A 15,466-nucleotide genomic window follows, 5' to 3' on the forward strand; every position below is an offset into this window, starting at 1 on the left:
TGTCGGGCCGCACCTCCGTCAGACAGCGGCGCGTGTTGACCGTGATGTCACGTTTCTTCACCACCTCCCACAGCGCGTCGGCGTACTTCTTCACGCCGAATAGCACCGGCAGGGAGGTGTTGTAGATGATGTTGGCCTTGTCGCGCTTCCCCGTCTGAGGGAGACAGAACCGAGCGTGTCGCACAGCGGATCCGCTGCTTCCCCGTCTGAGGGAGACAGAGCCGAGCGTGTCGAGGGCGGATCCGCTACATCCCCGTCTGGGGGAGACAGAGCTGAGCGTGTCGAGGGCGGATCCGCTACATCCCCGTCTGGGGGAGACAGAGCCGAGCGTGTCGAGGGCGGATCCGCTACATCCCCGTCTGGGGGAGACAGAGCCGAGCGTGTCGAGGGCGGATCCGCTACATCCCCGTCTGGGGGAGACAGAGCCGAGCGTGTCGAGGGCGGATCCGCTACTTCCCCGTCCGAGGGAGACAGAGCCGAGCGTGTCGCGGGGCGGATCCGCTACTTCCCCGTCCGAGGGAGACAGAGCCGAGCGTGTCGCAGAGCGGATCCGCTACTTCCCCGTCCGAGGGAGACAGAGCCGAGCGTGTCGCAGAGCGGATCCGCTACTTCCCCGTCCGAGGGAGACAGAGCCGAGCGTGTCGCAGAGCGGATCCGCCACTTCCTCGTCAGAGGGAGACAGAGCCGAGCGTGTCGCAGAGCGGATCCGCCACTTCCCCGTCCGAGGGAGACAGAGCCGAGCGTGTCGCAGAGCGGATCCGCCACTTCCCCGTCCGAGGGAGACAGAGCCGAGCGTGTCGCAGAGCGGATCCGCCACTTCCCCGTCCGAGGGAGACAGAGCCGAGCGCGTCGCAGAGCGAGTCCGCTACTTCCCTGCAAGCAGGGCTGCGCGCGCTGCGGGTGCAATATTCAGCACGCAAGGCGGTGTCAAGGCTGGTTGGCTTGAACTTGCATAACATCACAGTTAGACTGCGCTATCGGATTCGAGGTAACAAATATCATGCCAACTAAAAACAGCGAGAAAGTGGCCCGGTCCGGCGCTACACAGTGCGTACGTGATAAGAAAGGTTCGTTGGCCTTGGGCAACCTTACCCCTGTTTGTCAGCAGGTGAATTATTTCAGAATGGAGCTCTGCGTTTGACAACATTTTGTTTCACTGTGACTGAGTGTTTCACACTTGCAACATGGGTAGTTCCTATTGGTCGCTTACTATTTCCAGCTTTGCAAAACCTATTGGAGTAGCAGCTTTCCATTTCTGGTACGGCGCATCCCGGCAAACATGGCTAGAAGTCCTCTCTGACGTCGAATGTGATTAGGGACTTTGAAAGTACTTAAAATGATTATAGTGATGAAAAGCTCAGATACACCTATAACCGATGATGAAGATTTGGCGTTTTCGGGCTCACAATAACACAACTGAAAGTGCTATAAAGCCGTTAAGCAAAGTTTTGATATTAACGTGAAAGCCACCACCGCCACGCTATGAAGACGCCACCTTTTAGTTCACTGCACCCTGCATTAAGACGCAGCTCTTCAAACGACGACACTACTAACATTCCTGCCGACTACCAGCATAAGCGCGAGTTGGGCACAGCGTTGAGCTGACGCGACCCGTAAAACATCTCTGCAAATTCCAGCCTTCCATCCTCATCCACTGCTTCCCGAAATGCGAGAGAGTGTGTGCAAAACCGTACACGACGAGTAAGTTATTATACGCTGCCATACGCACGGCAGCTGTCACATGGAGCGCCAAAATTGATACCCCACTCTAGGCAGCCGTGTTTGCCAGAAAAATGTTTTAGATGTGCAGTTGCTAACCAACGTTCCTGGGACAGTAACTCTGTTCTAAACAGCGATTAGTCGACTGCACGACCTTCGCATTCACGTGCCCCTGAAACTGGGCACTGTAAACAGTGTAGCAGGAAGCGGTGCATAACTTGGCAGATATCCTAACCGTTGCAGCCTTTGTCCGCGCAGGCCAGCACCTGCCCATGGTTTAAATGATACAAAGATAATACCGAATTCGAAGCCAGAATACTTTTATCACAGAAGGACAACGGCACACTATGCTGGCAACATTATCAGTCATGTACAAAACTGCTTTCTCCAAATACCCAAGAATAATCAAGAGTCGGAAAAGTGCACACAGCGTCCGGCTGCTATTGAGGAAACGACGCCCGCAAGTGTAATCTCACCTTCCTGAAGTACTGATCAGCGATGTACATGATCTTCTGCGGTGCTCCGGGACACTTGATTGGCGTGTTGGGGAAAGTGAAGATAGCATTCCCCTCTTTAAATGCCTGCAGCTCCTTATACGTCTTCTCAGCGTATTTGGGGGAGTAATTTGAGCAGACGCCGGGCGTGTCCAGCGCCTCCTTCAGCCCTTTGATCTGAAACACGGTGCTCCGTTCACCGCGCGCTGCCATAAAAGAAACATGTTGGAATAATGACCTTTACGGGCTTGAAGCACGGTGAACACAGTTTTTTGGTTTCATGTGCACACGCACATTGCTCAGATACCCTAGAGCTGTTTAGTTTTAATGCTAAGTGATTGGGCCCTGTCCCAAAGTAGTTTCTGAGTTAATGGGAATGTTCCACATTTAAAGAAATTGAAGCAAGCACCAGATAGGATGAAATAGCTCAGTTATGTGATGTATATATTTAAGGGTTCACAATATTGCTCCAGACAGCATAATTTCTTCTACTATATCGTTATCGTCGTTATTTTTAACAACTACATTTGCCTCGGCCTTGATCGCCGCATGTCAAACGGAGTGGCAGGATTTGAATGTCATTCCATAAGTCACGCGGCGATCGAGGCCGAGAAAAGGATAATGATCGAGGCGTTCACATCTGGCGTTCGCGAGCGCGATTTCCAGATAAAACAGCCGTCAATTGGCTCTCGATCAATGTTGTGCAAGATACAATGACGCAACCAAACCATGACTCATTGAGGAACGTATTTACTAAACAGAGAACTGTGCTGTATAGAGCAGTTTTTCCACTTGAAACGTATACCGATAGCTATATGTGACCTTGATTCATCATATCTGATGGTTGCTTCGTTATCTTCAGATGTGAAAAATTCCCTTAAACACGTTTCTTTAACACATTCCTTCAACACATTAACTTCAAATAAGGTCAAGCAAGGTCAAATTAAAAATTGGTGTCTAAAGTGCCCCCAGATATTCTCATGTAACCACCGTGAACCTAGATACCTGTACTAAGCAAAAGGTTACCGGTGTTACCTTAAGGACAGTGACCTTTTTGACCTTAAAAAGATCATGAGGATCAAAAATCACAAAAGAGTGCTTTGATTTTGCAGTTGACTAATCGTCGAGAAATACGCTAGGCAGCATGCTCCTAAACACAAAATGTTGACCTTGGTCATTTTAGGTCAGTGACCTTTTCTGACCTCTAAGAAGTCAATGAAATATGTATGGTGCGGTTCCCGTCATTAATAGATTTAAAAGGAACATCAGAAATTGCCCCCTACAGCAAGCCCACGGGTAAAAAAACACATTTTTTCTGACCTTGGTCTGACCTCCATACATGACCCTAGGTCAATGAAATTTTTAAGTTAATTGTTGTGTTGCCTACAAAATTATCTTAGAGATGTACAGCTTCGTTGAATGCCCTTTGTGGCATCAGATTCATGATTCCCTATCAATTGCCTGCCCTAAAACCATGGCTTGAATTTGGCATGTCATAGGTCAGCAAACTTCTAACAAGGTAAGCTAGACATTTGACCAAAAGCTCCGCTATTCAATTATCTGCAGCTGTCCAAAAATTGGCGTGGCTACGCTGCACCGTTCGAAAATTGGTTCGGAATAACCTCCAGGGGGTTAAAGTGCCCCCCCCGCCCCATCCGAAAGCGTGTTAAATATGTGGAATAGTTTTTTAGTTAGCCGTATGGAAATTTATGGATTATTCTCATGATTCTTGTCCGACCTTTCTCTGTACTAGGAAGACTTTGCGCACAGTGACAGTCCTACAGTTGTTTCTTTTCACATAGGCTCAATGGGCCGTACTATCTGGTAACACTTCAATCATCATCGTTCTAGTCTTTGCTGTTACGACCGAAAATCAAGCACAAAAACTGGCGAGCTTTTCAACGTTCGTCGTTTGTTGGCACCGGCAGCAGTTTTTGGGTCAGAATTTCCCGCTCCCAGTGCGCAAAAAAGTTTAAGCTCTCAAAAAACCATTCTCTTCAACAATGTGTCGAGCAGTCAGACATAATCTGAGGGATAAGTCGAAGTAATACTATTGCGACCGATATGACAATCTCCATATAGCGGAGCAAGCACACCAAAGCCCCAATACGTGCGCCGGGCTTCGGTCACCCTATGCATCGTTCGATCTTGCATATTATACAGACGACCTGCGTCCTCTGTGGCATCGTATTGTACCGACGACCTGCGTCCTCCATGACACGGTACTGTACTGCGGATCTGCGTCCTCCGTGGCCTCCACTGTAAAAAACACCCAGCTATTCTACGACACAGCATGCGTTTAACCCAGTTTGCTGCAGTGCGCCCATCACACTCGACCCGTCCCAGTTTGCTGCAGTGCGCCCATCACACTCGCCCCGTCTCAGTTTGCTGCAGTGCGCCCATCACACTCGCCCCGTCCCAGTTTGCTGCAGTGCGCCCATCACACTCGACCCGTCCCAGTTTGCTGCAGTGGGCCCATTACACTCGCCCCGTCCCAGTTTGCTGCAGTGCGCCCATTACACTCGCCCCGTCTCAGTTTGCTGCGGTGCACCCATCACACTTACCCCGTCCCAGTTGATCTGGATGCCCATGGCCACCACCAAGTACTCATAACTGATCTCGTCGCCCGAGCTGGTGGTCACTTTGTTGGAGCTCGGGTCAAACGAGACCTGGGCGGGTAAAGTGACACCTTGTTAGAGTTCGCATCAAACGACACTGGACCCGGGTCCAACGACACGTGGAAGCCCCGGAAAATGCCGGTGATTGGGGCGCTGGTTCAAGATAAGACCACGCACCGAGTGGGCAGGGTTCGATCACGGTCATCGTTATCTTCGAGCACAGGTGGTTGGTGAAGCTACACCTGTAGATAACGAACATGGCACGCATGCATGTGAGCGTTGGATGCATTCTCCCTGCCACAGCTACAACCTCTTGCAAAGGCAAGACAAAATCTTCTAGATCCAGCGCTAAAGATGCCTGTCGGGTGTATGCTTCTGAGCGAAATCATCAAACCGTCGTCAAAGGCAGCAGCATGACAAAGTCAGTAAACTCAAAGTTAGCAGGGCAATTCTCAGCTTCACATATAATCGGATCAACGCGTATCAGCAGTTCCCCGCTGACTCCCGCCCCGGTACAACGCGCCGAGGCCCACCCACCACCCCGCGCCGATACAGCGCTCCGTGGCCCGCCCACCACCCCGCGCCGGTACAGCACGCCGGGGCGCACCCACCACCCCGCGCCGGTACAGCGCACCGAGAGACACCTGCCACTCTCGCGCCGAGGCCCACCCACCACCCCGCGCCGATACAGCGCTCCGTGGCCCGCCCACCACCCCGCGCCGGTACAGCACGCCGGGGCACCCCCCCCCCCCGCATCGGTACAGCGCACCGAGAGACACCTGCCACTCTCGCGCTGAGGCCCACCCACCGCTCCCGCGCCGGTACAGCACGCCGAGGCCCACCCACCACTCGGTCCTGTATCCAGTCGGCTGCCGCGGGCAGCACGTCCTTCATGGGTCTGCCGGATTGCTCCGCCGACTTCATGCCACCCCCGACCAGAGTCCACATAGGCTGGTAGTAGTGCGTCTGCGAACGATCAACACACGGTGAAGGTACCCGAGATTTGACCTACAGCATGTAAGCAAACTATAAGAGCAGTCTGCACACGTGCAAACGACGTGACAAAACGAATGGTAGAGTAAAGCACGGCAAAAAATGTTTCGGCAGCGTCAGCAATAATTCAGACACGAAAGCGAGCCTTTCGTGTCTGCATGATCGCCGCTTTCATGCAATCTTCATGAAGCTTCAGCTTCCATGAGCTGTAATCGCGCAGTTCCCGGCAGTATAAGGGCGAGACCAAGAGCAGTGACTCAGCAACATTCCAGCGCGGGTTTCCGTGGACACCACCCAAGCCCAACCAAGCCTGGTAAATGCCTACGAGCCGTTGGCAAACTGCCAGCTCACGACAGACACTGTATATACAAGTATTACAGATCAAGGTCAATCGTACAGTCTCCGCAGCACAAACGACATGCCCCATAGACCGCCGAACCAATCCGAACAAATGAACGAAGGGCCACTCACCACTCACGCGCCGGTACAGCGCGCCGAGGCCCGCCCCACCACCCTGCGCCAGTACGCGCGCTGAGGGCCACCCACCACCCCACGCCGGTACAGCACGCCGAGGCCCACCCACACAGGTTACTCTTGAAAGGTTCAGCGAATAAAAGTATCGAGCGTAGCTTGGGGGCACACGCACGCACGCACGCACGCACGCACGCACGCACGCACGCACGCACGCACACACACACACACACACACACACACACACACACACACACACACACACACACACACACACACACACCACACACACACACACACACACACACACACACACACACAACACACACACACACACACACACACACACGCCACACAAGTTACAAATTGGTCAGGTCCAGTTTGATCACACCCACAGACATCGTGAAACTCTTTCTCCTTGGCGTGATTCAAGCACCTGCCAGGCATATCAGTCCGGTTTGCGTTGATATCGTCGGCCATGTCGACAGAAAATCTCGGACCACTTGAAACACCGCCCTATCTTCAGTCACTGTTCTGAATCGAGCGCCGTAAACATGATGCCGTCAGAGCCCGCACCACCCCATCCACAGCCATGCCTGAGCCGGGCTCAAGGGACGGTATTGCCACACAGCGGCACAGGTCCTGATGCAACCCGGCACGGAATGACGACGCATCCCCAGAAACGGGCTGAGCCGCGCCCCTGATCTGCGGCCGCCCAGCTATCGCGCTTCATGTGCGGCCCCTCCCCACCCCCACCCAGCCGGCCGGCCCTGGCGGTTTGCCCTCGACTTCAGCGGCTCGCGGGCACGTGCCGGTCGGCGGCGTAATAACTGGGGAACTCCGAGCCATTGCAGCACAGATAGGCCACCGGGCGCGCCCAGACACTGACAGCCAGTTCATAGCCCCACACGGGGACGGATGGGTCAATGGGCGCCCCAGACACTGACAGCCAGTTCATAGTCCCACAAGGGGACGGATGGGTCAGTGGGCGCGCCCAGACACTGACAGTCAGTTCATAGCCCCACACGGGGACGGATGGGTCAATGGGCGCGCCCAGACACTGACAGCCAGTCCATAGCCCCACACGGGGACAGATGGGTCAACGGGCGCGCCCAGACACTGACAGCCAGTCCATAGCCCCACACGGGGACAGATGGGTCAATGGGCGCGCCCGGACACTGACAGTCGGTTCATAGCCCCCACAAGGCGCACAATGGGATCAGGGCTGGAGTAGGATGTGTGACGTGATTGGTAGCACCAGTGGCATTGTCCTGGATACGAGCACGCTTGGCACGTCCCACCTCGGTAATCAACACACCGATCACATTCCGTCCCACCTCGGTAATCAACACACCGATCACATTCCGTCCCACAGAGACTTTCAGCGGGCTGACCGCAGACCAGCCGTTCAAGGAGCTGGCGTTGCATCAGTAGGAATTAGGGGCGTGCGAACGTTCTCATTTTTGTCCTCCCATTTTGGGAGGAAAACCTCATCTTTCAGTCGAATCCTCCGATCTCTCACCGCAGGGCTAATATTATCCGTCACGAAAAGTGGGTACATGGGTCCATGACCACCGTGGTTACTTGCCTATGCTGGTAATGGTCATACGTCACTGTCGGCTTACACAATATACGTTGAGGATGTCCAATGTCATGTTGACGCAATACACGGATAAAGCTGGTGCATTCCCCGATGAACTGAACGCTTCGCGGAATGATGACGGCCACGTTTTCAGACTTGCACCGACCAATGAGAGCGCCGACTATGTACGGCAGATGCATTTTTCCCGCGACGGCACACCGAAGAAGTTATGATAAAAATATGTAAAGCAAGCAGCGCAATGGATCGATGCGGTTCGGTGAGCATAAATGTATTTTAAAAATACGCTAGGTTCATAAATCGTCTGACGCAACAAACCAAAGCAGCGTGCTTGCTTTGTCATCAGAATATGTAGATTTTCCTGGCCATTCGGATTTGCACCTGTGACAAAACCACCTATCGCAAAATATCTCGCACAACGGAAGGCGCCATCTTCCACCTGCGTCAATGTCTCCCCTTCCGAAGTGCACAGGCGTTCGTGCTCCAGAGCGTCACACTCTCCGCTGGAGGTGCCCTGCCGACAGAAAGTAGCTTCGATAGCGCCGACAGTCCCATGTCCCGGGGCTCGGCCGGCACTCACCTGTCCCAGGGCTCGGCCGGCGCTCACGTATCCCGGGGCCTAGACGGGGCTCACCTGGGCCGGAGCTCAGCCGGCAGCCCCCTGTCCCGGGGCTTGACCGGCGCTCACCTGGGCCGGCTCGATGACCGCCAGCTTCCCCTTGCCCAGCTTCTTGGCGAACTTGGCGGCCACGCTGCATCCTCCCGAACCGCCGCCGACCACCACCAGCTTGTATCTGGAGGCACGGCGTGCAGCGTGTGGGAGGGGAGCGGGGACACGGGCGTCTCGCGCCAGGAGTCCACCAAAGGGGAAACGCTGTGGTTCACAGTGGTCCAGAAGCGTTCGCACCGTGGTTCACACTAGTGGTTATGCGCGACGTGGGTAAATAGCGTAACAGGTGCACGTAAGCCAACTCCCGGACTAGATGGCTCCCCATTTCGATGCGTAGTACAATTGGCCGCGCGTGCAATTGACCGTGAACGAGCGCTCACATGCCTCGCGCTCGTCAGCACGCGCGGCAGTCTTGTCGCACCGTGCTGACCCTCCACGCTACTCATCAGCGGCTGGGGACGGCCGCATACTCACGCGCTGTTTGCCTGCTGTGCGGCGGACACGCTGAACGCCCGACTCCGCGGCGCCAAACACAGCGTCAGCGACGTTCTCAGAGGCAGCGCCATGGCCCACCAGCTCTGCGACCTGGCTCCGCGGCGCCAGATCCCCGTCCGGTCTGATTGCGGGAAGCGACGGCCGCGGCCGCCGGCGGGGCCTGACCTTGGGGCCCGCGTCACGCGGCGTTCGGCTGCCATCTGAGGGGGGGGGGGCCTGTCGTCGGGGGTGAGTGGCCGGCCCGCCGTCAGCTGGCGGATGCAGGGCTGTCGGACCTGGCGCCCGGCCTGTGCGGCGCTGCCATACATGACGTAATCAAGCGGGACCGAAGGGACCATCCCTCCCCTCCCTGGAGGCCATTGGGCCCCTCTGGCCTTTGATCTTTAGGGGACCCTGCCAATCTGCTGCGGGCCTCGGCCGGTATTTGTATACGGTCTGCCGACCTGCAGGAGCCCCTATCGGCATTTAGATGGCCCTACCGATCTGTAAGGGCCCTCTACAGCATTCAGGGCTGCAGGGCTGACGATCTGTAGAGGGCATTTGGCGGCTTTATATGGCTCCTGCCGGTTGTAGAGGACCCTTCACCAGCATTGCCTCTTGCCGGCCTTTATGCATCCTGGGCAACATAAATTCAAGGGGCTCACCCAGGGACGCGGGACCCGGAAGGGGGGAAGGGTGGGAAGTGGGGCAGCTCGCCTCCCCAACTTGGAAGCCTGTGAAGGGCCCATTCTGATATGCTGAGGGCTCATTCTGAATTTCAAAGGAATTATGTAATCCGGCAAAAGTTCATTCTGACCTGTCCAGGGCTCATTCTGCGCTATTTAAAATCCATTCTGACCAAAAGAATGTATTTCTGAGAATGTAGAGAACCGATTCTGATCTGCAGGCGGCCGTTATTGACCGAAGGGCCCATTCTGGCCTGTTGAGAGCCCATTCTGACTTAAATGACCTATCTAGCCCTCTACCATTCCTTTATTCCTTGCCTCCAGCCTTCTAGCCTTAATGACCTACCTAGCCTTCTTTCATTCTGACCTGTGGAGCGACCATTATGCCCTGTAGAGGATGTTATGAGCTGTGGAGGGTTCATTATTAACTTCGAGGGCTCATTCTGGCCTGTACCTGGCTCATTCTAACCTGGAGAGGGGCCCATTCAGGCTCGTAGAGGGCCCGATATCGACTAAAGCTTCCATCATTCCGGTATGTTGAGGCCCCATTCTGACCTGAACGTGGATTGCCGATTCTGGCTTGCGGAATGCCTATTACCGACTGTAGAGGGTCATTATGGCCTGCAAAGAGCCTATTCTGACCTAACGAGGCCCACTCTGATTCGTAGAGATTTCATTCTGACCTGTATTGAGCCCCTTCTAACTTGTAGAGAGCCCATCGTCGGCTGTCGAGCGCCTAACGTATTCTGCACAGGGCCATTTTGACTCGTATATGCCCGTGTTGACCCGTTAGAGCGCCCATTACTGACTATAAATAGCCCATTTGGACTTGTGGGGGCCCACTATCTGATCTTAGGGGCCATGTTGGCATTTGGCAGTTCCCCCCCCCCCCCTCCAACTTGAACACAGTTCCAGCGCCCCCGGGCTCATCGAGAACTGAAGAAGTGACGCAGCCAGATTAGGGGTGACGAGGTTATGCCCCCCCCCCCCCCCTGGGCCTCGAAAACAGTAGCGCTCAGTTTCTTATGTGCTATGAATTATACATTATTATGCTAGAATAACCATTCTGGGTTCCGGAGGGTACACCGAAATCTCAGGGGCCTCTTCCTCTCTTGGCCGGTATGGTCTCCTCGAACAAATCCCGGATCCGACACTGGCCCTTTTCGGGGTGGGGGAGGGCAAAGGTAGGTGCGGCCATGAGTGTGAAAACCCGAACCCGCTCCAAAATGCCGTCCAAAAGGGTTGAAGCATCCGGAAATCTGCATACGTGTGTTTTTGAATACATTTCTAAGGATCATCATGCTTAGGGATAGGACAGCACTGCCAGTCCTATTCCTCGTAAAATTACCAGGAGAAGGGAGGGAAAGATGCATTGATATCTCGGCTATATACCTTCATCGAAACGAATGTTAGAAATAAATTTCAAATTTCCTGCGGATCCCATTCGATATCAGGGTTTGTTTTGAAATAGCGAAATACAGTGAGCATCTGGAAGACACCAAGAACATAACAGATAATAACCCTTTCGGCGAAAGTTTCTTGATAAGTCACATTGAGGCTGAAATCTAGGGAAGTCGGTGTCTAAACCCCTTTTAGAGCTCAATGTCATCTACAAAGCGCAGGACCATCCAGACAGAAAAGTAAGTAAATCCATTCTTATAAGAAGTCGGCGACCAGACCTCAACGTACAGGGATCACCATAGTGAACTATGTGGATATACTTAGTGCCTTAACACGCGCTCGGGTGGCCGGTTGGATAAGCTTGGATATCATTCGGTTGGAAGGTCAAGTTGACCGTGAGATTCCAGGAACTAAGAGAGCTAGAGACGCTAAATTGTACTGCACGAAAATCACTTAGGCTATAGTTTAAGGTTCCTAGAGTATGACCTTCGGGTTAAATAGGGTCAAGCAAGGCCAAATTCCAGATTGGTCTCCAAAGTGCCCCCAGAAACCAGACATCTGTGCTAAAGGAAAGGTCACATGCTCATTGAAGGCCAGTGACCTTATTTAACCTTTTAAAGGTCATAATGACGAAAATCATACAAGGCTTGTTTTGAGACTTCCATTTGAATGAACGACCAAGGTTACGCTAGGCAGTATGCTCCTAAAACATGATGTCATTCTTGTTATCAATCAATTGTAAAATGAGCACCAGAACCCCCCCCCCCACCCCCCCCCCCCCCCATACAGCAAGCCGTTACAGTAATACAGTAGGTTGGTTTTGACCTTGGTTTGACCATCAAACCTGACCCTAGGTCAATGGAATTTGTTTATTCAATTGTTGTGTTGCCTAACAAAGTATCTCAGAGATGTATGGCTTCGTGTAACACTCAGTTGTTGCATCAGAATAAACGATTCTCTAGAAATTGACTTCGCTGAATCCACTTTGACCTGCCGTTCGACAGCGCAACCTTGCAAGGAACATCTAAATTTGCGATTTCACAACGATCCGCTAATTTAATTGTCTACAGCTATGCGAAATTTGGCGCGGCTACACCGCACCGTTCGGACACCATTCCGGAAAATCCTTCGGAGGTGAAGTCAGTTTGATTCCCCATCCGAACGCGTGTTAATGCGTGATGCGCGCTAGATTAGAATCGTTTAAATGTATGGCTGACGTCTGACGCGTGATGCGTCAGACGGGACCTGCACGGCTCGTGATAAGGCCAAAGATCTGTAGAAGCAAGCATTGAAATGACTGATGAGCTGAAGGACCGTTCTCTGTGTCAGATGTATGTTCTCAGGTGGTGCGCGAACCAGGCGCGAAGCAGAAGATACCACGACGCAGTGTTTGTTGAGACAAGAAACAGCGTCTTGGTTGACCTAATCCTTTTATTGATAGTTTTTCGGGAACATAATGATTTGCAGTGATGATGCATGCAGCCCAGCAGAACGCGTGCAGCTTTATTTACTGAAACCAGCATTTGATTGATTCTGATATACAGCCTCTGCGCTGTTGAAAATTGTCATACCATGTTTGGAGGTGCTTGTTGTGGAGGTTATTTCGTAGATAAGTGTAACGCCCCTCAGTGCGTGCTCAAACGGCCCAGGGGGGCCAGGTGGCGGTGTGGACACGACACATACAACGCCGACGTCGAGTCTTGGTGAGCAGAGCACGAGATTGCCGTGAGTGGAGGTCTGAGAGCAGCGCCGCATGGTGCCCGCCGCTGTGTTCATAACTACAAAAACTGCATTCATTAACCCGTCGCACGTCAGGACGAATTAGGCCTTTCATGAAAGGCATTAATATTTTAACACCCTCATGAGTTGGGACGATTTGAAACATGCGATAAGAGCCTAATCGATTCAGACGCAACGGGGCGAGAGACCGCGGCGTCTGCTCCAGTAAAGGGCCGACCGGCCAGCAGGACCGAGATTCTATCTCAACCCGTTGATCCGCGTTCGCATTAAGGTATTAGCGGGGACATTGTTCACCTCTCGACGCAGCAGCTGATTACAGCCGGTGGGTCTGGCCGACGACGCCGACCGTCGACTTTCTGTCGTCACGTTAATCCTGTTTGCAGACAATGCTGTACAAATAAGACGATACGCATCTAGAGCCGTCGGGCAGCCGAGCGGCGGCCCGGCCGGAGCAGGGGCGGTTCCGTCGGGCCCCGAGGCGCGGGGAGGCGCCGCCAGGCAGAGGCTGGGCTCAGGCCAGTGGAACGCGGGTGTGGTGACTGCGGATAGCTTCTCGCTCTCATAGTGTATTACTTATGAGCACTTCACGTGCTTGGTATTCAACGATATTGAGAAAGTTTACCTCTGCCTCACCCACCGCAGCCTGGTGACGCCTCTACAACGGGGAGGCGGGACATTTTTATGAGTTTCAGACGCAGGGACCAGGGCATCCAGCCAGTTGGTGTTCGGCTCTCAACGAGATTACAGTATTGCTGCAGCAAACGGAGATAATTAAAGTACCTGCAGAAGGTAAGCCTGTTTGCTTTTAAAACACGTCCCCTTTAAAGTGCGGAGGGAAGGATCTAAGTCCTACCATTCAATGCATGATGTATATGCTTCAGTTATATATATATATATATATATATATATATATATATATATGTATATGTTTGTGGTGTGTGTGTCTGTGTGTGTGTGTGTGTGTGTGTGTGTGTGTGTGTGGTGTGTGTGTGTGTGTGTGTGGGTGTGTGGGTGTGTGTGTGTGTGTGTGTGTGTGTGTGTGTGTGTGTGTGTGTGTGTGTGTTTATGTGTATGATAAGGTGCCATTCTTTTTCCGTTTCTTTTTTTTGCTCTTTTTGCGATACGACGCCCCTACAACACTACTCGAAACTACAATGCACATGAACATTATGAGGATTCAGTGTCTCGAACCAACCTGCTTCATTTGAAATAGTCTGTGGTTTGCATTGACTGGTCTCGGAGAAGGTAATGAGCAGAGTGCGTTACATGTAGTCGGAACCAGGCACACACATACACACACACACACACACAAACACACACACACACACACACACACACACATATATATATATATATATATATATATATATATATATATATTATGACCATCAAACGCCAATTTCCCATACACCCCTCCCACAGCTTGTTTGGCGTTAAGAGCCGGTTGAAAACCCTACGTTACAGTTAGTCACAAGAAGTATATATATGGTCATAAAATCCTATGAAGACATACGTGAGTGGTACATGTTCCAAATCGTAACACCAGTATGCAAGTCGTACAATTCAGCGGAATCTGCTACACTAAATAGGGTTATCTCATAGGATGTACTGCAGTATAAACGGCAAAAGCGCTTTTGTTTCAGGTTCTGCGGTTCAAACATGTCAAACAATGAAGAACAAAATGGAAGTGCTGAGTACATCGAAGTCAAAAGCTTACCGGACTACGTACAAACCATGGAAATCACAGGCAAGTGATTTTGTATGAAACTGGTACGAACTGCGGTATGATTGTTTATAAGTTCTTAACAGATGAGGGGAGCAACCTGAATTAAATCCGGAATAACTTCCGGTGCATAAACGGACGATGCCTTCGATTTCCGCAGCTGCGTTTAAGTTATTTCGGTACATCACGTGATAGTTTGAGGATGTTGGATAGATTGTCATTGTCGAGTCGTCAATGTTGGCGTCATTTTTTAGCGCATGTTTCATAATGATTCGTCCCATGTTATCATGCCATGTGTCGACGTGACTCTACGAAATTTAATCAGGTCAACATTGACTGCTAAGCTGGGTCGAGTGTGCATCATCAAAAAATAACAATTGGGGGAATTGTGTTAATTCTGGTCATCTGGTTCAGCATATCACAGATAACCTTAAAACAGAAGTTCGACAAAAGTACTCTTATTCTATTTCTTCTACAAAAAGCTGAGAATGAGGTCCAAAACGGCAGGCTTTCAGTCCCAACAAACCTTGAACATCTGAAATGTTGTCATTGTTGCGCTACCTTTGACCACCGTGCGGTACAGTTTCATGTGCAATTTCCAGTTTCGTTTGTGTCGTCGCGCCTGATTAGTCAGTTCTTGAGGCAACGGGCTCTAATTAGACCCCCTACACTTGGCCATTGTGGCCTGATTTGACATGTCACTGGTCCCATCCACCGATGGGTCTTTACTAGCACAGGATTCCGCGTGCCAACAGCTATGCTGCACCGCTTTCCCATCCCACTCGTCCCGACAGGCATGTCGCTTGCTGTAGAAAAAGCATACAACAGTGCTCACCAGCCTTAGCTTTTGCGGGCGAGGCCAGTGAGCTTTGTTTAA

The 15,466-nt window shown here is 52.1% G+C and overlaps 2 protein-coding genes across 2 annotated transcripts in view; one reads left to right on the forward strand and one right to left on the reverse strand.

Annotated features, from left to right (window-relative positions):
- On the reverse strand, nucleotides 1-9,173 carry LOC119112283 (sulfide:quinone oxidoreductase, mitochondrial; the record flags this gene model as incomplete). The annotated part of the gene is given in 6 exon segments (XM_037236397.1): nucleotides 1-154; nucleotides 2,196-2,390; nucleotides 4,778-4,882; nucleotides 5,678-5,797; nucleotides 8,584-8,689; nucleotides 9,040-9,173. Coding segments are annotated over 6 exon segments (772 nt in total), but the record flags the coding sequence as incomplete, so codon positions are not given.
- A 5,708-nt stretch (nucleotides 9,174-14,881) lies between these two features.
- The window catches only part of LOC119111308 (sorting nexin-33-like), a 13,544-nt gene continuing 12,959 nt past the window's right edge, over nucleotides 14,882-15,466 (forward strand). Inside the window, 1 exon segment of the mRNA XM_037235122.1 lies at nucleotides 14,882-14,891. Coding sequence (XP_037091017.1) covers nucleotides 14,882-14,891 — 10 coding nt within the window.

This window comes from Pollicipes pollicipes, unplaced genomic scaffold, assembly GCF_011947565.3.
Source record: "Pollicipes pollicipes isolate AB1234 unplaced genomic scaffold, Ppol_2.1 Scaffold_7261;HRSCAF=8764_pilon_pilon_pilon, whole genome shotgun sequence".
In the NCBI taxonomy this organism is placed as follows: Eukaryota; Metazoa; Arthropoda; class Thecostraca; order Pollicipedomorpha; family Pollicipedidae; genus Pollicipes; species Pollicipes pollicipes.